This window comes from Leucopleurus acutus (assembly GCF_964270905.1).
Source record: "Leucopleurus acutus genome assembly, chromosome: 11".
Lineage (NCBI taxonomy): Eukaryota > Metazoa > Chordata > Mammalia > Artiodactyla > Delphinidae > Leucopleurus > Leucopleurus acutus.
In genome coordinates, this window is record NC_139152.1 from 62,387,095 (window position 1) to 62,411,597 (window position 24,503).

Genomic DNA, 24,503 nt, shown 5'->3' on the forward strand with positions numbered 1-24,503 from the left:
GTGGAAGAGTTAAAACCAAAATTCTTGGTTTGGGCCAGGACCAAAAGAATGAAAATGTTGCTTTTTCTCATTTCAGTCTGAGAAAAATGCTTTTTCTCATTTCAGTCTGAGAAAAAGCAAAAGTGCTGGAACACAGACATAGCCAGCCACAATGTTAACAGGGAAGCTATTTTTCCCCCCTGCGATGCAGCATCTGTCAAATGCCATACCCACCCCTCTTTGAGTGATACTGTTCTCTTGCCAGTGATGCTCAGACCCACTTTACTATTTTCGTTTATTACTAGACTACCCAATTACTGAACGGGCCCTCGCCTCACGACAGCATCCAATCCCTGGTTAATCCTCTTTTCCTAATCCCGCCTCAGAAACAGCATCCAATCCAGAACTGATCCCCGCTCTCCCTAGACCTAGAGTCCTTTGGCGGGAACCTAAACTTTACAAAAGACTCTTTCTCCTCCCTTTCCAGTGGTATCCAAGCTTCCTCTGGAGTGCCCTTCCTCTTGATTTACAAATAAATCTGATGTTATCGGATTGCAGGCTTCTTCCAGTTTGGCTTTAACACGAGACAGGTTAGTATCAGGATCTCTACTAGATGTTCCACGATTTTTGCTACATCGTCCTCTGAGCAGTTTGGATTTTCGATTTTTAATAGCTAAAAACAAAGATAAATGCTTTCTATAACAGTCCCATCAGCACATTTCTAGAAAGCAATCCCTTCCACCCCCCATGCAGCCCTAATATCCGTTTAATAATGGCTTTAGTCATTTTATCTGGTTCTCATTTCAGCGAATTCAGCTTAAATGACTTCAGTTCTGAATTCCTGGATTACATTAAAATGTAGCAGATGGGGCGTGCGGGCTTTGAGGGCGTACATTCTTACTCTTAATTCAAGACCAATGAGGGCAGGTTGCGATCATTTTTAACAGGCTTCTCCAGGAGGAAATCCCAAGCTTTATCCGTGTTTTCCCGGGCGCCCCCCGGAGGCATAAATTGCGGGATGACCTTTTTGAATGCGGAGAAAGGGGTGGATGTTTCGTCTTCTGGAGCGATGCACATCTGGATTCAAGCCTGAGAGCCCAAAACCTAGTACCTGGAGCGAAGTGATGGTTCCACTCCGGGTCTCTGAGAAGCGGTCCCGGGGGTCTCGTATCGGGACAGTGGGGTTTGCGGGCTTGGCCGCCCCGACTGCCGGGGATCCCGAATCTCGGCTGCGCCTCTCCGGAGCCCTGCTTTCGTTCCCGTGCCGCCGCTTGGTTTCTCACGTTAACTACCCGGTTGCCCAGCAGCTGCCTCCCCGGGGTAGCCAGAGGCGCACAGCTGCCTGGGGCGCGGGCCCGCTTGCGAGTGGCAGCGCCCACGCCCAGAGCCTTCCGCCCGCCTGCCCCGGCGCAGTGCAGCAGAGCGCGCTCCCGCTCGGGCCGGCCCGGCACGCGCGCACGCGCGCAGGGACCCGTGCTCCCCGAGGGGGGAGGGGGCAGAGGGGGCGTCACGGGGGGAAGGGAAGGAGGAGGAGGAGGAGGCGGCCGCGTTGCCTCCGGCGGGGCTCGAGCTCGCCCTCGCGCTCGCCCTCCGCCTTGCCCGAACCCTGCGAGGGTGAAACGCTTTCTCCCGGCATGCAGCGGGAGGAGGGATTTAACACCAAGATGGCGGACGGCCCGGATGAGTACGAGACCGAAGCGGGCTGCGTGCCCCTTCTCCATCCAGAGGTGAGAAACGGCGCCGAGCACATTCCTAGCCCTTCGATCCTCCAACCTTTCTCCCCCGGACTCGCAGGGGGCGGTGGCCTGCGTGTTCGGGGTAGTGGAACGCGCGGAAGTTGGGGAGGGCGGGGAGGCAAATCCAGGCCCGAGCGCGGCTGTGAGCGGATAACGGGGGAGGAGATAGCGGGGCGGGCCCGGCCGGGGCGGGCTCTGGGACGCCGTCCCTGGCTGTGCCTGGAGGACAGAGGTGGAGATGTTGACGGTTCTACTCTGTCGCCGCGCTACTCGCGGGTGCACTGGCGGCGGGGGCCTGGTGCTTGTTTGGAACCGCATGATAAGCTCTAGTCCTGCTCCAAGCCTCTCGGGGCGAGAAGGAAGCGCGTCTGGTTTTGATTTCTTCTCATTTCCTTCGCCAGAGTGAATGAAGGTTATCTATTTCTCCCATTTGGCTCACTGTGGGGGAGTGTAGGGGACGAACACAGTTTTTTGGCCAAAGTGATGTCCTTCCCGTGATGCAATAGGCAGCACCTCGGGGCCCCTTGTGTCGGATGTCCTTCTTTGAGCGTTTGTCCTTAAGCGATTAAAAAGAGAGGTCAAAACTTTTGGGAATAGACCCACGCTCACATTAGCTTGTCAAAGTACCGTGTTTTTTCGGGGGGGGGGCGGGAGCCAGAGGAGGACAGTGCAACACGTTTCCCATCACATGAGTATCTTCACCTGTAAGTAAACAGTGCCCCTCTCCAAGATCAGTAGCATTCTGTTAGTTTATAGCTGAGCTAGTGTTAGTTCAGGCCTGGAAGCAATTCTTGATGCATTCCGGTTTTTAATGATCCACAGTGATGTGCGGAGGGCAGCAGCAAAGCTTGCTGAAGAACTCCTGTAGTTTTTATGAGCTTAAGGGTTGAAGACAATCTTTGTGTTGTAGGGTGAACAAACATGGAAGTCTCTACCTGGTTATCTTGCATTAGAATGATTCTGTTTATTTCTGGAGTTGGGATTATAGCATGCTTATATTACTTAGTATAATATAAATACAAGCACTTACCCATGTTATATGTTAATACTCATCACCTTCTCATTCATCACTTTGACTTATCAAAAACAGTGGCACAGTTCCTTAGGAATATACCTGGGCCACTCTCAATGAAAAGGCTACTTTGGATTTCTGACAAACAGAGTTCTACAGTAAAACTAAACTTTTTTTTTTTGACCAAAGTGGTAAAAAAAAATTCTCAGAATTGGCATCGGAGACATCTCTCTTTTAGTTCACACTTTAGGCCCTAAAAATATATCAAGAAATAGACAAAGTTTTCAGATGATGCATTGAAAATGTTGCTAAGGAATATTTCTATTCATCTACTCCTGTGAAAGTATTTTAAATACTTAAATATTGATTCTATAACATAAATCTTCTCTCTTCGTAAACCTTTGCTTTGTGAAATAGTTCATTGTTTGGTACTTTAGGAATAATTTCAACAGGCAACAAATCCAGAAATTGCTTGGTATAATGTAATGGCCTGTAGGCTTGGAATTTAGAGACCAGTCTTCAGGTTGCCATTTCATAGACTATTACTAGAAAATCAACTTCCTCATCATTGAAAGTGGAAGTTGAAGTAGATGATATCTACCATTCCTTTTTGCTTGACAAACACAAGGTCCACTTAGTTTAGGTGTTTTGAGTCTTAAGCTCATAACTACCAGGCCTAAGGTCTTTCTGAATTTTTGCTGTGGTTAGTTTTGCATTCACATCTGGTACAGACCTGGTATAGTTCTGCTGCTTTCTTGCTGTGCATTCTTGGGCAAGCTACTTCCCTGAGTTTTGGCTTCATGATTTATAATAATGGGATGAAATAATAATAACTAATAAGCCAGGGATTAAGTGAGGTAATATATTCATTTTTGTTGTTAAAGTAAGTGGTGTCTTCCTACTCCCTTGGAAAGAAACCTAGCAAACCTTTTTTGCGTTGGTGAGCAAATAATAGTACCTTTTACTTGTTTTTGGAGAGAACATAGACTTTTGGTCAAACCTGGGTTCCAATTCTGGATTTGTAGTAATTAGCCAAGTAACCTGAGACAGGTTCTTAATCTCTTAAAGCCTCAATTTGTTCATCAGAAAATGGAGATGCTGCCTAGTTCACTTGGCTTTAAGGGATTAGGTGAGACTCTTTGTTGAGGTTTAAGAACTGGCACATTGTAGGTGCTCAGTTAATGTTACTCCTTTCTCCACCAAAAGGAGGGCGGTGTTATATATTTATTTTGATTTTGATGACTGGTGTAGAAACTTGTGTGGGTTTTAATTTAGTGGAATAGGATCTTGTAGGAACAAGTTTATTTTACTTTTTATGTTCAAATTTAACATTGTGTCACAAAAATAGTTTCTCACTATTTGTTGAATAGATGAATTATTTGTGGGATAAAGAAATTAGCTATCCTTAAATCTCCTGTTAGTATGCAGACTGCTCACTGTTAAAACCTTTCTTAGGGAATTATGTAATTAGATTAACAACAAACCCTTCTTTTTAGAGATATTTGCTATGAGAGAAACTTACTTTTCAATTAATTAAATAATCCATTTATTTAGTCAGTCACTTAAACATTTGTTTATCTTGAGACTTCAGTATATTTGTGGTAAATACAGTGAGAAACAGTATAGGATACTGGTCAAGAGCCAAGACTCTGGTGACAAATGGAGAATCTAGGTTCTGCCACTTACTGTCATCATGGTCAAATTACATTTTACGCTTTTGTGAAATTAGGATAATAGTACCTACCTCTTACAGTCGTTGTGAGTATTAACTAGAATAATGTTTGTAAAGCAGTCATCACAGACCTAGGCATGTAGACTGCCGAGCAAATGTAAAGGGCTCTGACATATAGTGAGTACTGATGCTGTTGACTTTGTTTTCTGATGAAATAAGATTGTTTTATTTTAATGGAAGAAATTAGAGGCTATTTGGAAAAAGATAAACTGATTATCAGGGGATTAGGGTGCTAATCCCAGCTCTTCCATTTTAGGCTAGCGGACATTTAAACTACACTTAGTTTCTTTGCTTTTAAGATAAAGAGGCTAAACTGGACGCTCTCTTCAGATTTCTTTAAACTCTAATGCTTTGTTGTATGTTGTGATTTTTCAAGATTGATAGGCTTGAGCATCTATCTGCTAGATGCATAGCACTGTACTAGGTTATATGGATGAAAATAGAATAAATAGAATAGCTTCTGCTCTCCAGAAGTTAATGATCCAGTTGGAAAGATATCAGAATACAAATAAGTGCTGAAATGAGAAGTGTAGCCTGTAAGTAGGTTTGGATTCCTGTTATCTAGAATGGTTAGAAGTAAAACTTCAGCAGAGATAAAGACCATATGTTGGTCTACAGGTCCAGCTGGCTTGCTGTCACCAGCCTTCCGTTTCACTCACTAGTACGTCCTCAGTAAGCCTTCTCTGCTCTTTCATGGAATGAGGCCACAATACTCCCTTCAGCCAGAGTATTATTATAAGGGCTCTCTGTCTCAGCAAGGTCTGGCTCAGAGCTTTGAACTGGATTGCCTAGATTACCTGGGGCTTTCATCTCTTGCTTGCTTCCTTTTTTTCTCAATTTCAAACTACTGTCTTTTCTCTAATGTCTCATTTTTTTTTTAATGGTAACTTTTTTGCTTCACATGAAATTTGTCCATGTTCATGTCTCATTTTTTCTTTGTTTAGAATATTAAACTGAAGAACTACTACATCTCCTGTCTTTACAGATTTTACAGAATCTATTTTTTGAAACTTTTCTTCAGTGAAAGTGATTTTGCCTTTTTCCATTACTAAATTTTTTTGCCCGATTATATAGAGATACACATGTGTACAGATATATAAATTAACTCATTTGTTTTCATAAAGCAGATGGAAAGTTACTTTGAAAATTACTTTTCTTTTTCTGATAGATTGCTGGCACACTCTTTCCCTTCAAAACATTTCTGTCAGTCTTTAGGATCTGATGCCTTTTTTATTCAGCAAAAATGCTATAGGCCATATACTTGTAATTTAGATTTAAAAATACTATACCCTAAGCATAGTAACTACTGAGTCAATATATAAAAATGAAAATGCAACTAATCGGTGACCTCATGGATTGTGGCAAAGCCAAAGTTGAAAATTACTGACGTGTAGAACCAAAAAATTATATTTGATTGTGAGAAATGCCACTTTACTGTTTTGACATCTTTGTTTTGTTTCGATCCCTATTTTTATTTAATTTGTGAGACCTATCCCAAAAGTATTTATTAAGAGGGGACTGTGGAGTGGATAAATATAAGAGGATGCAGGTTAAAAGTGAGAGTGCTGGTGTTTGGCTGCTTGAGTTCAGATCCTAGTTTTGTACTTACTAGCTTTGTGACTCTGGGCAAGTTATTGAGCTGTGTTCCAATTTTCCAGACTAAAATGGGAATATAATAGCTCCTACCTCATGAAGCTGTCGTGAAGATGAAATGAGAGAATATATATAAAGTTCTGTGTCTGGCACTTAGTAACACAATACATGTTAGCTATTAATGTTATGATTAGTTATTAATACCTCAAGCAATAGTAGCATACATATATTAGATATTGAGGCAACTGTCTAGGTAGCTAAGATAACGAAAATTGGGGTTTGAGGAGAGGACAGGCAGAGTACTCTTTATTATAAGCCTTTTTTGCACTATTTAATGTTCTTAGAGATGTGTGCTTTGATATGAGGAGTGTTTGTTGAGCATCTCAGTATGGCCTTGATGCTTGGATAGGCCATAGAGTAATGAGGAATATAGAATAAGGCATTGTAAAATAACAAAAGGTGAAATGGAGGCCTTCAGCTCCCTCAGGATAGATGAACGTGTGTGTGTATTTTGTTAAAAATTTAAAATGCATTGTGGACCTCCTTTCCTCTAGAGAGTATCCTAAGGGTGTGTTAGGGTAGTTAGGGTTGGTTAGTCATTTAAAGTGTCTTGATGTAGTGTGATTTTAACAGAACTCCCAACAGCCACATAATCCAGAAAGATGTTATTTCAATATCAGGGTTATGTGAAATTCTCTTTCAAAGCATCATCTATTTCTAATATTATTTTATGATTAGATTCTATTACAGATAGGTAATTCAAGAGTAAAATATCAAATAGTTTAAGCTTTGGAATTTACAAGGTTGATTCAAGGCAGTATTATATTTATAAAATATGCAAGTAAAATTCTCACCCAGTGCAATAATTATCCATTTGTAGGATGATATCTTCTGTTAAATTCTCCTTAAAATAGAGCTACAGGCGGCTAATTTAAAAGTAGAGTGAAACTTGAGCCTTCTTTAAATGAGATATTATGAAGAACTTAATTTCCTGAATTATAGACGGCTAACAGAATATTTTTGATTTTTGTCTCAAATGGTATTGAAAATTTTCCAAATGAATCACTCTACTTTCTAGGGTTAATACATACTAAATATGATAGAATCTTTCTTTGATAACTCAGAATATTATAGTGTCCTAGGCTTATCTTTCTGATTACTGATAATTATTGTTGAGGAGATGGAAATGATAGGACTAAATGTACCTGAAGGGGTTTCTTTGTATATATGTCAGATAACCTGTGTTTTTTATCAGTTGTTTTATACTAGGAAAAATCAAGTGAAAAATACTGTTAATTACTGATTGAGATGTTACTGTACCCTCATTCAGTTTTTTAAAATGTATGTATGTGTGTGTGTGTGTGTGTGTGTGTGTGTGTATTATGCACTTCTGTTAATTTATGAAGGATGAACAAAACTGGGGACCAAAACTATTCCCATTATCATTAAAATAAATGAACGAATGAATGAATGAACAAACCCTTTTGTGAGCTGAGGAAGTTGCTTGTCGTGTTAGTTAGAATCCTTGGATTGCAGATGTCACCAACCTTTTAAAAATCTACTTGGGCAAAAAAGGGAATTTACTGGTCCACATAACCCAAACTCAGGATGGCAGGAGTGCAGTTGGACTCAAGGATAATTGGAATCTGAGCTGAGAATGTCACCAAGACAATCTTCTCTCTCTCCTCATCTCTGCCCTTCAGCTTCATTTTCTCCTAATGCAGAGTAGCTTCTTTCCTCTGTGTAGTGGTGACGTGGATGCCAGCGTTGATATCTCAAATCTCAGCTGACCATTAGAGAGGGACTGCTTGTCTTTCCTTATTCCACATTGGAAAGAGGCAGTGTGTCCACTCCTATGACCATGGGAGAGGGTCTGAACTTTGCCAAGCCATCTTGCTTGGAGTTGGAGGAGGAACAGTTTCCTTAAAGCAGGAATGCTAGCAGGGAAACTGTTTCTGTCCTCTGTACTCTTAGTGTGAAGAACTGTTTGTTTGCTTTGTTCCAGTCTTCTAGTTTTTTACGTACTTTGAGATGCTGTAATTACACTGCACTCATTGTCAACAGTAAATGTTCTAGTTGAGCTACTGAATAGCATGCTGCATGAATAATCTAGACCAAGATTGGGAAACTTCCTCTGTAAAGGCCAGATAGTAAGAATTTTCCAGTTTGTGGGCCATGTAGTCTCTGTAGCAACTACTCAGCTCTGTGGTGGTTGTATGAAAGCAGCTGTAGACAATATGGAAATGAATGGGTGTGCTGTGTTTCAATAAAACTTTATATGTAAAGTCAGGTGCTGGGCCAGATTTGAACTGTGGACTCTATTTGCCAACCCTGATCTAGATAATACATAGGAACTCCAAGAAATTTATGTTAAAATATATGATATTTCAGTGCATTAAATCCCATTAACCACTGGTGTGCAATAACTTCATCAGAACTAGATTTGCATGGTAGATGGTTTGGGTAAAGTAAGAATGTGTGTGTGTGTGTGTGTGTGTGTGTGTGTGTGTATTAGAACCTTATGGAGAACTTCGTTAGAATACACGTGTTTCCATATACACCTCTCACAGTTTCTAATTTAGTATTTGGGTTTGTGGTATGTATGTTTTGAAAAACTTTCAGAGGTGATTCTGATAATACCATACTTCATCCTCCCCTCTCTGATACGCACTTGATGTGTGGGAAAAGTTTTATTACTTTTTTTTTTTTTTTACACAAGGAGGAGGAAAGCAGCTAATTTTACGTTTAAGGTATGAGGCATTGTATTGTGTGCTTTTCACGTTATCTCCTCAATCTGATGGATAATCACAATGGTAATTGCTAACAGTTACCGAATTATAACTGAACTAGCCACTGTCCTAAACAGTTTTGCTTATATATTCATTCATTTAATTCTCACACCTTTCTTAATACCTTTTTTACAAATGAGAGGATTGAGGCATAGAGAGGGTAAGTAACTTGCTTGGTAAGTGGCAGAACTGAATCAGAATCCAGGTTCAAACTGCTTGAATCCAGTTGCCCATTTTGTATTGTGATAGTGATGATACAGAGTTGATTGAATAGTTAGCTGTGATGGCAGAAGTCCTCATTTATTGGAAAAAATATTTTTAATAGACTATTTTTTAGAGTAGTTTGAGGTTCACAGCAACATTGAGCAGAAAGTACAAAGAATTCCCATATACCCTGTGTCAACAACTTGCCCCGGAGGTGGCACATTTGTTACAGTTGATGAACCTGTGTTGACACATCATTATCACCCAAAGTCTGTACTTTACCTTAGGGTTCACTTTTGGGTTTTAATATGGGTTTTGACAAAGATATAATGACATGTATCCACTATTACAGTATCATACAGAATAGTTTCACTACCCTAAAAATCCTTTGTGTTCCGCCTACTCATCCCTCCCTCTCTGCTAACTCTGGCAACCACTGATCTTTTTGCTGTCTCCATAGTTTTCCCTTTACCATAATGTCATGTACAGTTGATCCTTGAACAACACATGTTTGAACTGTGTGGATCCACTTATGCACGGATTTTTTTCAGTAGTAAATACTACAGTACTATGTGCATCTTACAATCAACAGCATCTTTGATTCTGAGGAATCCTGCCTCTACATAAAGTTTAGAACGGCACTTGACACATAGAGTTAGCCATCATCTGTTTTATAATCTTTCCTTTCTTTCTGCCGTTCAAGGTTATGAGAGAGAATTTTAACAGATTGTTAAATCTGTTTCTACCTTGGAGATTTTATCTCCCTTCACTGTGATTATAAATACTCATTAATCTTCATTCATAATTCTGTAACTATGATCATGAATAAACTGTAGACATTATTTTCTAAGGAAATTTTGCTTTCTGATAGAACACTTGATATAAATATCCAGATCTTACAGCTGTTTATGTAAGAAGTTAATTAACTTGATTTCATAAGTTCCCATTATTTATACTTGTTTTTTCCTTATTTGTCTCCTTTTTCCTGTGGGTAATTGTATGTTACTAAGTCCAAAAAAAGGCCACACTTGGGGAAAAAAATTGACAAACTAGAATCTAGCAGACCAAATAAAAACTTAAACTTTCTGAAATATCCTAACATGTGATTTATTTTGTATTGTTGAATAGTATATGAATTTTCAAGGTATCAGAAATTTAAATTCCAGCATGGGCTTTTGGCTTTTAAAAGAAAGCAGCACGGAATTATTGTCAAAAAAAATTTAAATAGTACAGAAGGCTATGTAGTAGAAGGTAAAAGCATATATAAATGTATATTTCATATACATGCTTATATACATTTATTTCTTTGTTTTTGTCACATAAATGGTATCATACAATGTTATACAATTTACATTTTTTCTGAATACACTTTGGCCATAGTTTCATCTTAGCATATGATGATCTTTCCCGTTCTTTGTAATGTCTAGACCTGCCTTGTCCAATATGGTAGCCACCAATGACATGTGGCTATTTAAATTTAAATTGATTAAAATGAATAAAATAAAAAATTGAGTTTTCAGTCATATTAGTCACATTTTAAGTGTTTATTAGCCATGTGTGGCTAGTGACTACAGTTTTAGACAGCACAGAAATATAGAATATATTAGTAATTGCAGAAAGTTGTGGGATAACACTGGTCTGGACAGTTTTTAAAAAGTTTATGTCTTTTAAAAGTATTTTTCACTACATAACTATTTTTATTGAGACATATTGTATTTATAAGTTGCACATATTTTAAATGTTTAAGTTGATGACTTTCTTTGAATTAAAATCCTTTATATGTAGATAATTGTAGATTCTCATGTAGTTGTAAGAAAAAATGCAGAGATCCTGTGTACCCTTTACCCATATTTTCCCATTGGTAACACCTTGCAAAATTATAATACCACATCCAGGAGATTGATATTGAATCAGTGAAGTTACAGAATATTTCTATCACCACAAAGATCTTTCATATTGCCTTTGTATACCCATACCAATCTATTCTCCCATTTCTATAATTTTGTAATTTTAAGAATGTTATTTAACTGGAATCATGTTGAGTGTATCCCTGTGGGACTGGCTTTTTTTCATTCAGCATAATACTTTGGAGATTCATCCAGGTTTTAGCATGTATCAGTAGTTCATTCCTTATTATTACTAGGTAGTACGTTGGATGTACCACAGTTTATTTAACTATTTACCCATTGATGGACATCTGTGGTGTTTCCGATTCTTGGTTATTATAAATAAAGCTGCTTTAAATATTTGTGTAAAGGTCTTTGTGTAAACATAAGTTTTCGTTTCTGTAGGATAAATGCCCAGGAGTGCAGTTAGTGGGTCATATGATAGTTGTGTGTTAATATTTTTAAGAAACTATCAAGCTGTTTTCTGGAGTGGCTGTACATTTTACTTTACAACCAGCTGTATATGAGTAATCTGATCTCTCTGCATCTCCTTAGCCCATTTTAATAGGTATGTGATGATAAGTCATTGTGTTATTAATTTACATTTCCCTAATGGCTAATGATGCTGACTTTGTTTTCATGTGTTTATTTGCCATCTATGTATCCTCCTGGGTTAAATGTCTCTTTGTGTCTGTATTAGTTTGCCAGGGCTGCCATAACAAAATACCACATATGGAGTGGCTTAAATAATGGAAATTTATTTTCTCACAGTTCTGGAGGCTAGGAATCCAAGAACAACGTGATGGCAGGTTTGGTTTCTGCTGAGGTCTTACTCTGCTTAACAGATGGCAGCCCTCTTGCTGTGTCCTCAACATGGTTTTTCCATTGTGTATATGCATCTCTAGTGTCTGTGTGTCCAAATTTTCTCTTCCTCTAAGGACACCAGTCACACTGGATTAGGGCCCACCCTGATGACTTCATTTTAACTTGATTCCCTCTGTAAAGGGCCTAGCTCGAAATACGTTCACATTCTGAGGTACTAGAAGTTAGGGCTTCAACAGATGGATTTGGGGGGACACAATTCAGCCCATAACAGTATCTTTTGCCAACTTTAAAAAAATGGATTGTTTATTTTACTGTTGAGTTTTGAGAAGTTTCTGTTTTCATTTTTGTTTTTAATACCCTAGACACTAGTCTTTTGTTGTGGTTTGCAAATATTTTCTCCCAGTCTGTAGCTTGTCTGTTCATCCTCATAACAGGGTCTTTCTCAGAGCATAAATTTAAATTTTGATGAATTTCAGTTTATAAATTTTTTCTTTTATGGATTGTGCTTTTTATGTCAAGTTTAAGATCTCTTTGCCTAGCTATAGATCCAAGAGTTTTTTGCCTTTTTCTTTTTTAAACAGTTTATGGTTTTACATGTAACATTTAAGTTTAAGTTCAGGATCAATTTTGAATTACTTTTTGTATAAATTGTGAGAATTAGGTTGAACTTCATTTTTTCTCCCCCTTTAAATGTCCAACTACTCCAGCACTATTTGTTGAAAGGCTTATCGTTCCTCCATTGAATTGCTTTTACATGTTGTCAAAATCAGGTGAGCATATTTGTATGTTTTTATTTCTGGGTTCTGTCTTCTGTTTCATTGATCTGTGTGTCTATCTCTCAGCCAGTCTGACACAATCTTGATTGTTGGAGCTATATAATAGGTCTTGAAATTGAGTAGACTCCTTCCTACAATTCTTTTTTTTTTAAATTATTTTGCCTGTTTTAGTTGCTTTCGCATATAAATTTTATTTATTTTTAGTGTTTATTTAAAATATTTTTATTGGAGTATAACTGCTTTACAATGTTGTGTTAGTTTTTGCTGTACAATAAAGTGAATCAGCTGTATGTATACCTATATCCCCCCGTCTTGGACCTCCCTCCCACCCCCCACCCCACCCATCTAGGTCGTCAGAGAGCACCGAGGTGAGCTTCCTGTGCTTTATAGCATGTTCCCACTAGCTATCTATTTTACACATGGTAGTGTATATATGCAGTCCTAATCTCCCAATTCGTCCCACACTCCCTTTCCTCCCCGTGTCCACATGTCCGTTCTCTACCTCTGTGTCTCTATTCCTGCCCTGCAAATAGGTTCATCTGTACCATTTTTCTAGAGTCCACATATATGTGTAAATATATGATACTTGTTTTTTCTCTTTCTGGCTTACTTCACTCTGTATGACAAACTCTAGGTCCATCCACATCTCTACAAATGACCCAATTTCCTTTCTTTTTATGGCTGAGTAATATTCCATTGTATATATGTACCACATCTTCTTTATCCAATCATCTGTCATTGGATATTTAGGTTGTTTTCATGTCCTGGCTATTGTAAATAGTGCTGCAATGAACATTGGGGTACATATGTCCTTTTGAGTTATGGTTTTCTCAGGGTATATGCCCAGTAGTGGGATTGCTGGGTCATATGGTAGTTCTCTTTTTAGTTTTTTAAGGAACCTCCATACTGTTCTCCACAGTGGCTGTATCAATTTACATTCCCATCAACAGTACAAGAGGGTTCTCTTTTCTTCACATCCTCACCAGCATTTATTGTTTGTAGATCTTTTGATGATGGCCGTTCTGACTGGTGTGAGATGATACCCCATGGTAGTTTTCATTTCCATTTCTCTAATAATTAGTGATGTTGAGCATCCATTTATATGCCCCTTGGCCATTTGTCTGTCCTCCTTGGAGAGATGTCTGTTTAGGTCTTCCACCCATTTTGTTTTAAAATAAATTTATTTATTTTATTAATTTATTTTTGGCTGCATTGCGTCTTTGTTGCTGTGCACGGGCTTTCTCTAGTTATGGTGAGTGGGGGCTACTCTTTGTTGCAGTGTGCGGGCTTCTCATTGCGGTGGCTTCTTTTGTGGAGCTTGGGCTCTAGGCGCACAGGCTTCACTAGTTGTGGCACACAGGCTCAGTAGTTGTGGCTTGCAGGCTCTACAGTGCAGGATCAGTAGTTGTGGTGCATGGGCTTAGTTGCTCTGCAGCATGTGGGATCTTCTCAGACCAGGGCTTGAACCTGTGTCCCCTGCATTGGCAGGCAGATTCTTAACCACTGTGCCACCAGGGAAGCCCTGCCCATTTTTTGATTGGGTGGTTTTTTCTGACATTGAGCTCCATGAGCTGTTTGTATATTTTGGAGATTAATCCTTTGTCTGTTGCTTCGTTTGCAAATATTTTCTCCCATTCTGAGGGTTGTCTTTTCATCTTGTTTATGGTTTCCTTTGCTGTGCAAAAGCTTTTAAGTTTCATTGGGTCTCATTTGTTTATTTTTGTTTTTATTTTCATTACTGTAGGAGGTGGGTCAAAAAAGATCTTGCTGTGGTCTGTGTCAAAGAGTGTTTTTCCTATGTTTTCCTCTAAGAGTTTTATAGTATCCGTTCTTACATTTAGGTCTTTAATCCATTTTGAGTTTATTTTTGTGTATGTTGTTAGGGAGTGTTCTAATTTCATTCTTTTACATGTAGCTGTCTGGTGTTCCCAGCACCACTTATTGAAGAGGCTGCCTTTTCTCCATTTTATGTTCTTGCCTCCTTTGTCATAAATTAGGTGACCATATGTACATGGGTTTACCTCTGGGCTTTCTGTCCTGTACCATTGATCTGTATTGCTGTTGTTGTGCCAGTACCATACTGTCTTGATTATTGAAGCTTTGTAGTATAGTTTGAAGTCAGGGAGCCTGATTCCTCCAGCTCCGTTTTTCTTTCTCAAGATTGCTTTGGCTATTCAGGGTCCCTTGTGTTTCCATACAAATTGTAAAATTTTTTGTTCTCCTTCTGTGAAGAATGCAGTTGTCAATTTGATAGGGATTGCATTGACTCTGTAGATTGCTTAGGATAGTATAGTCATTTTCACAGTATTGATTCTTCCAATCCAAGAACATGGTATATCTTTCCATCTCTTTGTGTCATCTTTGACTTCTTTCATCAGGGTTTTATAGTTTTCGGAGTACAGGTCTTTTGCCTCCTTAGGTAGGCTTATTCTAGGTATTTTACTCTTTTTGTTGCAGTGGTAAAGGGGATTGTTTCCCTAATTTCTCTTTCTGATCTTTCGTTGTTAGTGTATAGGAATGTAAGAGATTTCTGTGCATTAATTTTGTATCCTGTAACTTTACCAGATTCATTGATTAGCTCTAGTAGTTTTCTGGTGGCATCTTTAGGGTATTGTGTGTATAGTATCATTTCATCTGCAAACAGTGACAGATTTACTTCTTCTTTTCCAATTTGTATTCCTTTTATTTTTTTCTTTTCTGATTGCCATGGCTAGGACTTCCAAACTGTGTTGAATAAGAGTGATGAGAGTGAACATCCTTGTCTTGTTCCTGATCTTAGAGGAAATGCTTTCAGTTTTTTCACCATTGAGAATGATGTTTGCTGTGGGTTTGTCATGTATGGCCTTTATTATGTTGAGGTAGGTTCCCTCTATGCCCACTTTCTGGACAGTTTTTATCATAAATGGGTGTTGAATTTGTCAGAAGCTTTTTCTGCATCTATTGAGATGATCCTATGGTTTTTATTCTTCAATTTGTTAATGTGGTGTATCACATTAATTGATTTGTGTATATTGAAGAATCCTTCCATTCCTGGGACAAATCCCACTTGATCATGGTGTATAATCTTTTCAATGTGTTGTTGGATTCTGTTTGCTTGTATTTTGTTGAGGAATTTTGGGTCTATGTTCATCATTGATATCAGTCTTTAATTTTCTTTTTTTTTAAATCTTTTTTGGAGTATAATTGCTTTACAATGGTGTGTTAGTTTCTGCTTTATCACAAAGTGAAGCAGTTATACATATACATATGTTCCCATATCTCTTCCCTCTTGCATCTCCCTCCCTCCCACCCTCCCTATCCCACCCTCTAGGTGGTCACAAACCACCTAGCTGATCTTCCTGTGCTATGTGGCTACTTCCCACTAGCTATCTATTTTATGTTTGGTAGTGTATATATGTCCATGCCACTCTTTCACTTTGTCACAGCTTACCCTTCCCCCTCCCCGTATCCTCAAGTCCATGCTCTAGTATGTCTGTATCTTTATTCCTGTCTTAACCCTAGGTTCTTCATGACCTTTTTTTTTCTTCTTAGATTCCATATGTATGTGTTAGCATACGGTATTTGTTTTTCTCTTTCTGACTTACTTCACTCTGTATGACAGACCCCAGGTCCATCCACCTCACTACAAATAACTCAATTTCCTTTCTTTTTCTGGCTGAGTAATATTCCATTGTATATATGTGCCACATCTTCTTTATCCATGCATCCGATGATGGGCACTTAGGTTGTTTCCATCTTCGGGTTATTGTAAATAGAGCTGCAATGAACATTTTGGTACATGACTCTTTTTGAATTACGGTTTTCTCAGGGTATATGCCCAGTAGTGGTATTGCTGGGTTGTATGGTAGTTCTATTTGTAGTTTTTTAAGGAACCTCCATACTGTTCTTCATAGTTGCTGTATCAATTTACATTCCCACCAACAGTGCAAGAGTGTTCCCTTTTCTCCACACCCTCTCCAACATTTATTGTTTCTAGATTTTTTGATGATGGCCATTCTGACTGGTGTGAGATGATATCTCATTGTAGTTTTTTTTTTTTTTTTTAACATCTTTATTGGAGTATAATTGCTTTACAATGGTATGTTAGTTTCAGCTTCACAACAAAATGAATCAGTTATATATATACATATATTCCCATATCTCTTCCCGCTTGCGTCTCCCTCCCTCCCACCCTCCCTATCCCACCCCTCCAGGCGGTCACAAAGCACCGAGCTGATCTCCCTGTGCTATGCGGCTGCTTCCCACTAGCTATCTACCTTACGTTTGGTAGTGTATATATGTCCATGCCTCTTTATCGCTTTGTCACCGTTTACCCTTCCCCCTCCCCATAGCCTCAAGTCCATTCTCTAGTAAGTCTGTGTCTTTATTCCTGTTTCACCCCTAGGTTTTTCATGACATTTTTTTTTTTAATTCCATATATATGTGTTAGCATACGGTATTTGTCTCTCTCTTTCTGACTTACTTCACTCTGTATGACAGACTCTAGGTCTATCCACCTCATTACAAATAGCTCAATTTCGTCTCTTTTTATGGCTGAGTAATATTCCATTGTATATATGTGCCACCTCTTCTTTATCCATTCATCCGATGATGGACACTTAGGTTGTTTCCATCTCTGGGCTATTGTAAATAGAGCTGCAATGAACATTTTGGTACATGACTCTTTTTGAATTATGGTTTTCTCAGGGAATATGCCCAGTAGTGGGATTGCTGGGTCATATGGTAGTTCTATTTGTAGCTTTTTAAGGAACCTCCATACTGTTCTCCACAGTGGCTGTATCAATTTACATTCCCACCAACAGTGTAAGAGGGTTCCCTTTTCTCCACACCCTCTCCAGCATTTATTGTTTCTAGATTTTTTGATGATGGCCATTCTGACTGGTGTGAGATGATATCTCATTGTAGTTTTGATTTGCATTTCTCTAATGATTAATGATGTTGAGCATTCTTTCATGTGTTTGTTGGCAGTCTGTATATCTTCTTTGGAGAAATGTCTGTTTAGGTCTTCTGCCCATTTTTGGATTGAGTTGTTTGTTTTTTTGTTATTGAGCTGCATGAGCTGCTTGTAAATTTTGGAAATTAATCCTTTGTCAGTTGCTTCATTTGCAAATATTTTCTCCCATTCTGACGGTTGTCTTTTGGTCTTGTTTATGGTTTCCTTTGCTGTGCAAAAGCTTTGAAGTTTCATTAGTTCCCATTTGTTTATTTTTGTTTTTATTTCCATTTCTCTAGGAGGTGGGTCCAAAAGGATCTTGCTGTGATTTACGTCATATAGTGTTCTGCCTATGTTTTCCTCTAAGAGTTTGATAGTGTCTGGCCTTACATTTAGGTCTTTAATCCATTTTGAGCTTATTTTTATGTATGGTGTTAGGGAGTGTTCATGTACCTGTCAACTTACTGAAGAGGCTGTCTTTTTTCCACTGTATATTCCTGCCTCCTTTATCAAAGATAAGGTGACCATACGTGCATGGGTTTATCTCTGGACTTTCTGTCGTGTTCCATTGATCTATATATCTGTTTTTGTGCCAGTACCATACTGTCTTGATTACTGTAGCTTTGTAGTAGAGTCTGAAGTCAGGGAGCCTGATTCCTCCAGCTCCATTTTTTGTTCTCAAAATTGCTTTGGTTATTCGGGGTCTTTTGTGTTTCCATACAAATTGTGAAATTTTTTGTTCTCGTTCTGTGAAAAATGCCAGTGGTAGTTTGATAGGGATTGCACTAAATCTGTAGATTGCTTTGGATAGTAGAGTCATTTTCACAATGTTGATTCTTCCAATCCAAGAACATGGTATATCTCTCCATCTATTTGTATCATCATTAATTTCTTTCATCAGTGTCTTATAATTTTCTGCATACTGGTCTCTTGTCTCCTTAGGTAGGTTTATTCCTAGATATTTTATTCTTCTTGTTGCAATGGTAAATGGGAGTGTTTTCTTAATTTGTCTTTCAGATTTTTCATCACTAGTGTGTAAGAATGCCAGAGATTTCTGTGCATTAATTTTGTATCCTGCTACTTTACCAAATTCATTGATTAGCTCTAGTAGTTTTCTGGTAGAGTCTTTAGGATTCTCTATGTATAGTATCATGTCATCTGCACACAGTGACAGTTTTACTTCTTTTCCGATTTGGATTCCTTTTATTTCTTTTTCTTCTCTGATTGCTGTGGCTAAAACTTCCAAAACTGTGTTGAATAAGAGTGGTGAGAGTGGAGAACCTTGTCTTCTTCCTGATCTTAGTGGGAATGGTTTCAGTTTTTCACCATTGAGGACGATGTTGGCTGTGGGTTTGTCATATATGGCCTATATTATGTTGCGGAAAGTTCCCTCTATGCCTACTTTCTGCAGGGTTTTCATCATAATGGGTGTTGAATTTTGTCGAAAGCTTTTTCTGCATCTATTGAGATGATCATATGGTTTTTCTCCTTCAGTTTGTTAGCATAGTGTATCACTTTGATTGATTTGCGTATATTGAAGAATCCTTGCATTCCTGGAATAAACCCCACTTGATCATGGTGTATGAGCCTTTTAATGTGCTGTTGGATTCTGTTTGCTAGTATTTGGTTGAGGATTTTTGCATCTATATTCATCAGTGATGTTGGCCTGTAGTTTTCTTTCCTTGTGACTTCTTTTTCTGGTTTTGGTATTAGGGTGATGGTGGCCTCGTAGAATGAGTTTGGGAGTGTTCCTCCCTCTGCTATATTTTGGAAGAGTTTGAGAAGGTTAGGTGTTAGCTCTTCTCTAAGTGTTTGATAGAATTCGCCTGTGAAGCCATCTGGTCCTGGGTTTTTGTTTGTTGGAAGATTTTTAATCACAGTTTCCATTTCAGTGCTTGTGATTGGTCTGTTCATATTTTCTATTTCTTCCTGATGCAGTCTTGGCAGGTTGTGCATTTCTAAGAATTTGTCCATTTCTTCCAGGTTGTCCATTTTATTGGCATAGGGTTGCTTGTAGTAATCTCTCATGATCCTTTGTATTTCTGCAGTGTCAGTTGTTACTTCTCCTTTTTCATTTCTAATTCTATTGATTTGAGTCTTCTCCCTTTTTTTCTTGATGAGTCTGGCTAATGGTTTATCAATTTTGTTTACCTTCTCAAAGAACCAGCTTTTAGTTTTATTGATCTTTGCTATTGTTTCCTTCATTTCTTTTTCACTTATTTCTGTTCTGATCTGTATGATATGTTTCCTTCTGCTAACTTTGGGGTATTTTTGTTCTTCTTTCTCTAATTGCTTTCAGTGCAAGGTTAGGTTGTTTATTTGAGATGTTTCTTGTTTCTTAAGGTAGGATTGTATTGCTATAAACTTCCCTCTTAGAACTGCTTTTGCTGCATCCCATAGGTTTTGGGTCGTTGTGTCTCCTTTGTTATTTGTTTCTAGGTATTTTTTGATTTCCTCTTTGATTTCTTCAGTGATCACTTCGTTATTAAGTAGTGTATTGTTTAGCCTCCATGTGTTTGCATTTTTTACAGATCTTTTCCTGTAATTGATATCTAGTCTCATAGTGTTGTGGTCGGAAAAGATAGTTGATACAATTTCAATTTTCTTAAATTTACCGAGGCAAGATTTGTGACCCAAGATATGATCTATCCTGGAGAATGTTCCATGAGCACTTGAGAAAAATGTGTATTCTGTTGTTTTTGGATGGAATATCCTATAAATATCAATTAAGTTTATCTTGCTTAATGTATTATTTAAAGCTTGTGTTTCCTTATTTATTTTCATTTTGGATGATTTGTCCATTGGTGAAAGTGAGGTGTTAAAGTCCCCTACTATGATCGTGTTACTGTCGAGTTCCCCTTTTATGGCTGTTAGCATTTGCCTTATGTATTGAGGTGCTCCTATGTTGGGTGAATAAATATTTACAATTGTTATATCTTCTTCTTGGATCAATCTCTTGATCATTATGTAGTGTCCTTCTTTGTCTCTTGTAATCGTCTCTATTTTAAAGTCTATTTTGTCTGATATGAGAATTGCTACTCCAGCTTTGTTTTGATTTTCATTTGCATGGAATATCTTTTTCCATCCCCTCACTTTCAGTCTGTATGTGTCCCTAGGTCTGAAGTGGGTCTCTTGTAGACAGCATATATATGGGTCTTGTTTTTGTATACAATTCAGCCAGTCTGTGTCTTTTGGGGGGAGCATTTAATCCATTTACATTTAAGGTAATTATCGATATGTATGTTCCTATTCCCATTTTCTTAATTGTTTGGGGTTTGTTATTGTAGGTCTTTTCCTTCTCTTGTGTTTCTTGCCTAGAGAAGTTCCTTTAGCATTTATTGTAAAGCTGGTTTGGTGGTGCTGAACTCCCAGCTTTTCCTTGTTTGTAAAGGTTTTAATTTCTCCATCAAATCTGAATGAGATCCCTGCTGGGTAGAGTAATCTTGGTTGTAGGTTTTTCTCCTTCATCACTTTAAATATGTCCTGACACTGCCTTCTGGCTTGCAGTGTTTCTGCTGAAAGATCAGCTGTTAACCGTATGGGGATTCCCTTGTGTGTTATTTGTTGTTTTTCCCTTGCTGCTTTTAATATGTTTTCTTTGTATTTAATTTTTGATAGTTTGATTAATATGTGTCTTGGCATGTTTCTCCTTGGATTTATCCTGTATGGGACTCTTATGCTTCCTGGACTTTATTAACTATTTCCTTTCTCATATTAGGGAAGTTTTCAACTATAATCTCTTCAAATATTTTCTCAGTCCCTTTCTTTTTCTCTTCTTCTTCTGGGACCCCTATAATTCGAATGTTGGTGCGTTTAATGTTGTCCCAGAGGTCTCTGAGACTGTCCTTAGTTCTTTTCATTCTTTTTTCTTTATTCTGCTGTTCAGTAATTATTTCCACTATTTTATCTTCCAGGTCACTTATCCGTTCTTCTGCCTCAGTTATTCTGCTATTGATCCCTTCTAGAGTATTTTTAATTTCATTTATTGTGTTGTTCATCATTGCTTCTTTCCTCTTTAGTTCTTCTAGGTCCTTGTTAAATGTTTCTTGCATTTTCTCTATTCAATTTCCAAGATTTTGGATCATCTTTACTATCATTATTCTGAATTCTCTTTCAGGTAGACTGTCTGTTTCCTCTTCATTTGTTAGGTCTGGTGGGTTTTAACTTGCTCCTTCATCTGCTGTGTGTTTTTCTGTCTTTTCATTTTGCTTATCTTACTGTGTTTGGGGGTCTCCTTTTTGCAGGCTGCAGGTTCATAGTTCCCGTTGTTTTTGATGTCTGTTCCCAGTGGCTAAGGTTGGTTTAGTGGGTTGTGTAGGCTTCCTGGTGGAGGAGACTAGTGCCTGTGTTCTGGTGAATGAGGCTGGATCTTGTCTTTCTGGTGGGCAGGTGTACGTCTGGTGGTGTGTTTTGGGATGTCTGTGGCCTTATTATCGTTTAGGCAGCCTCTCTGCTAATGGATGGGGCTGTGTACCTGTCTTGCTAGTTGTTTGGCATAGGGTATCTAGCACTGTAGCTTGCCGGTTGTTGAGTGAAGCTGGGTCTTGGTGTTGAGATGGAGATCTCTGGGAGATTTTTGCCGTTTGATATTACGTGGAGCTGGGTCGTCTCTTGTGGACCAGTGTCCTGAAGTTGGCTCTCCCCTTAGTTGCACAGCCCTGACGCCTGGCTGGAGGACCAGGAGACTGTCCTCCACATGGCTCAGAATAAAAGGGAGAAAAAATATAAAGAAAGAAAGAGAGAGAGGGGTGGGGGGAGGCAGGTAGGGAGGGAGGGAAGGAAAGGAAGGAAGGAAGAAGGAAAAAAGGAAAGAAAGAAAAAGGATAAAAATAAAATAAAGTTATTAAAATAAAAAATAATTATTAAGAAAAAATTTTAAAAAGTTAAAAAACAAAAAAAAAAACGGACGAACGGAACCCTAGGACAAATGGTGAAAGCAAAGCTATACAGACAAAATCTCACACAGAAGCATACACATACACGCTCACAAAAAAAGGAAAAGGGGAAAAAATAATAAATCTTGCTACCAAAGTCCACCTCCTTAACTTGGGATGATTTGTTGTCCATTCAGGTATTCCACAGATGCAGGGTACATCAAGTTGATTGTGGAGCTTTAATCCGCTGGTCCTGAGGCTGCTGGGAGAAATTTCCCTTTCTCTTCTTTGTTCGCACAGCTCCCGGGGTTCAGCTTTGGATTTGGCCCCGCCTCTGCGTGTAGGTCGCCGGAGGGTGTCTGTTCTTCACTCAGACAGGACGGGGTTAAAGGAGCCGCTGATTCGGGGGCTCCGGCTCACTCAGGCCGGGGGGAGGGAGGGGCACGGAGTGCGGGGCGAGCCTGCGGTGGCAGAGGTCGGCGTGACGTTGCACCAGCCTGAGGTGCGCCGTGCATTCTCCCGGGGAAGTTGTCCCTGGATCACGGGACCCTGGCAGTGGCGGGCTGCACAGGCTCCGGGGAGGGGAGGTGTGGATAGTGACCTGTGCTCGCGCACAGGCTTCTTGGTGGCGGCAGCAGCAGCCTTAGCGTCTCATGCCCGTCTCTGGGGTCCGTGCTGATAGCCGCAGCTCGAGCCGGTCTCTGGACCGGCTCTTAAGCAGCGCTCTTAATCCCCTCTCCTCTCGCACCAGGAAATAAAGCGGCAAGAAAAAGTCTCTTGTCTCTTCGGCATCTCCAGACGTTTCCCGACTCCCTTCCGGCTAGCCAGCCGTGGTGCACTAACTCCTTAAGGCTGTGTTTACGCGGCCAACCCCAGTCCTCTCCCTGGGATCTAAACTCCAAAGCCCGATCCTCAGCTCCCAGCCCCCGCCTGTCCCCTGTAATTTTCTTTTTTTGTGATATCTTTGTCTGGTTTTGGTATCAGGGTGATGGTGGCCTCGAAGAACGAATTCGGGAGTGTTTCTCCCTCTGTAATTTTTTGGAAGAGATTGAGGAGGATAGTGTTAGCTCTTCTCTAAATGTTTGATAGAATTTGCCTGTGAAGCCATCTGGTCCTGGACTTTTGTTTGTTGGAAGATTTTTAATTACAGTTTCAATTTCATTCCTTGTGACAGGTCTGTTTATATATTCTAATTCTTGGAAAATTGTACCTTTCCAAGAATTTGCACATTTCTTCGAGGTTGTCCATTTTATTGGCATATAGTTGCTTGTAGTAGTCTCTTATAATCCGTTGTATTTCTGTGATGTCAGTTGTGATCTCTCCTTTTTCATTTCTAATTTTACTGATTTGTGTCCTCTCCCTTTTTTTCTTGTTAATTCTGGCTAAGGGTTTATCGATTTTGTTTATCTTCTCAAAGAACCAACTTTTACTTTTATTGATCTTTGCAATTGTTTTCTTCGTTTCTATTTCATTTACTTCTGCTCTGATCTTTATGATTTCTTTCCTACTACTGACTTTGGGTTTTCTTTGTTCTTCTTTCTCTGTTTGCTTTAGGTGTAAGATTAGATTGTTAATTTGAGATTTTTCTTGTTTCTTGAGGTGGGATCGAATTGCTATAAACTTCCCTCTTAAAACTGCTTCTGCTGCATCCCATAGGTTGTGGGTCATTTTGTATTTTTGTCATTTTTCTGTGTATTTTTTGATTTCTTCAGTGATCTCTTGATTATTTAGTAGCACCCTGTTTAGCCTCCATGTATTTGTGTTTTTTACAGTTTTTCCCCCTGTAATTGATTTCTAATCTCATAGCAATTATAATCTCAGAAAAGATGCTTGATATGATTTCAGTCTTCTTGAATTTTCCGAGGCTTGATTTGTAACCCAAGATGTGATCTATCCTGGAGAGTGTTCTGTGTGGACTTGAGAAGGAAGTGTATTCTGCTACTTTCAGATGGAATGTCCTATAAATATCAATTAAATATATCTGGTCCATTGTGTCATTTAAATCTTGTGTTTCTTCATTTATTTTCTGTTTGGATGATCTGTCCATTGGTGTAAGTGGGGTGTTAAAGTCCCCCACTATTATTGTGTTAATGTCAATTTCCCCTTTTATGGTTGTTAGCATTTGCCTTATGTATTGAGGTGCTCCTGTGTTGGGTGCATAAAT

The 24,503-nt window shown here is 38.9% G+C and overlaps 1 protein-coding gene across 1 annotated transcript in view; it reads left to right on the top strand.

Annotated features, from left to right (window-relative positions):
- Positions 1-1,613: 1,613 nt before the first annotated feature.
- The window catches only part of ZDHHC17 (zDHHC palmitoyltransferase 17), a gene marked incomplete at its 5' end in the record, with an annotated part of 106,847 nt that continues 83,957 nt past the window's right edge, over positions 1,614-24,503 (top strand). Inside the window, one exon of the mRNA XM_082850633.1 lies at positions 1,614-1,706. Within this exon, the coding sequence (XP_082706759.1) occupies positions 1,614-1,706 (93 nt within the window). The remainder of the gene's footprint in view (positions 1,707-24,503) is intronic.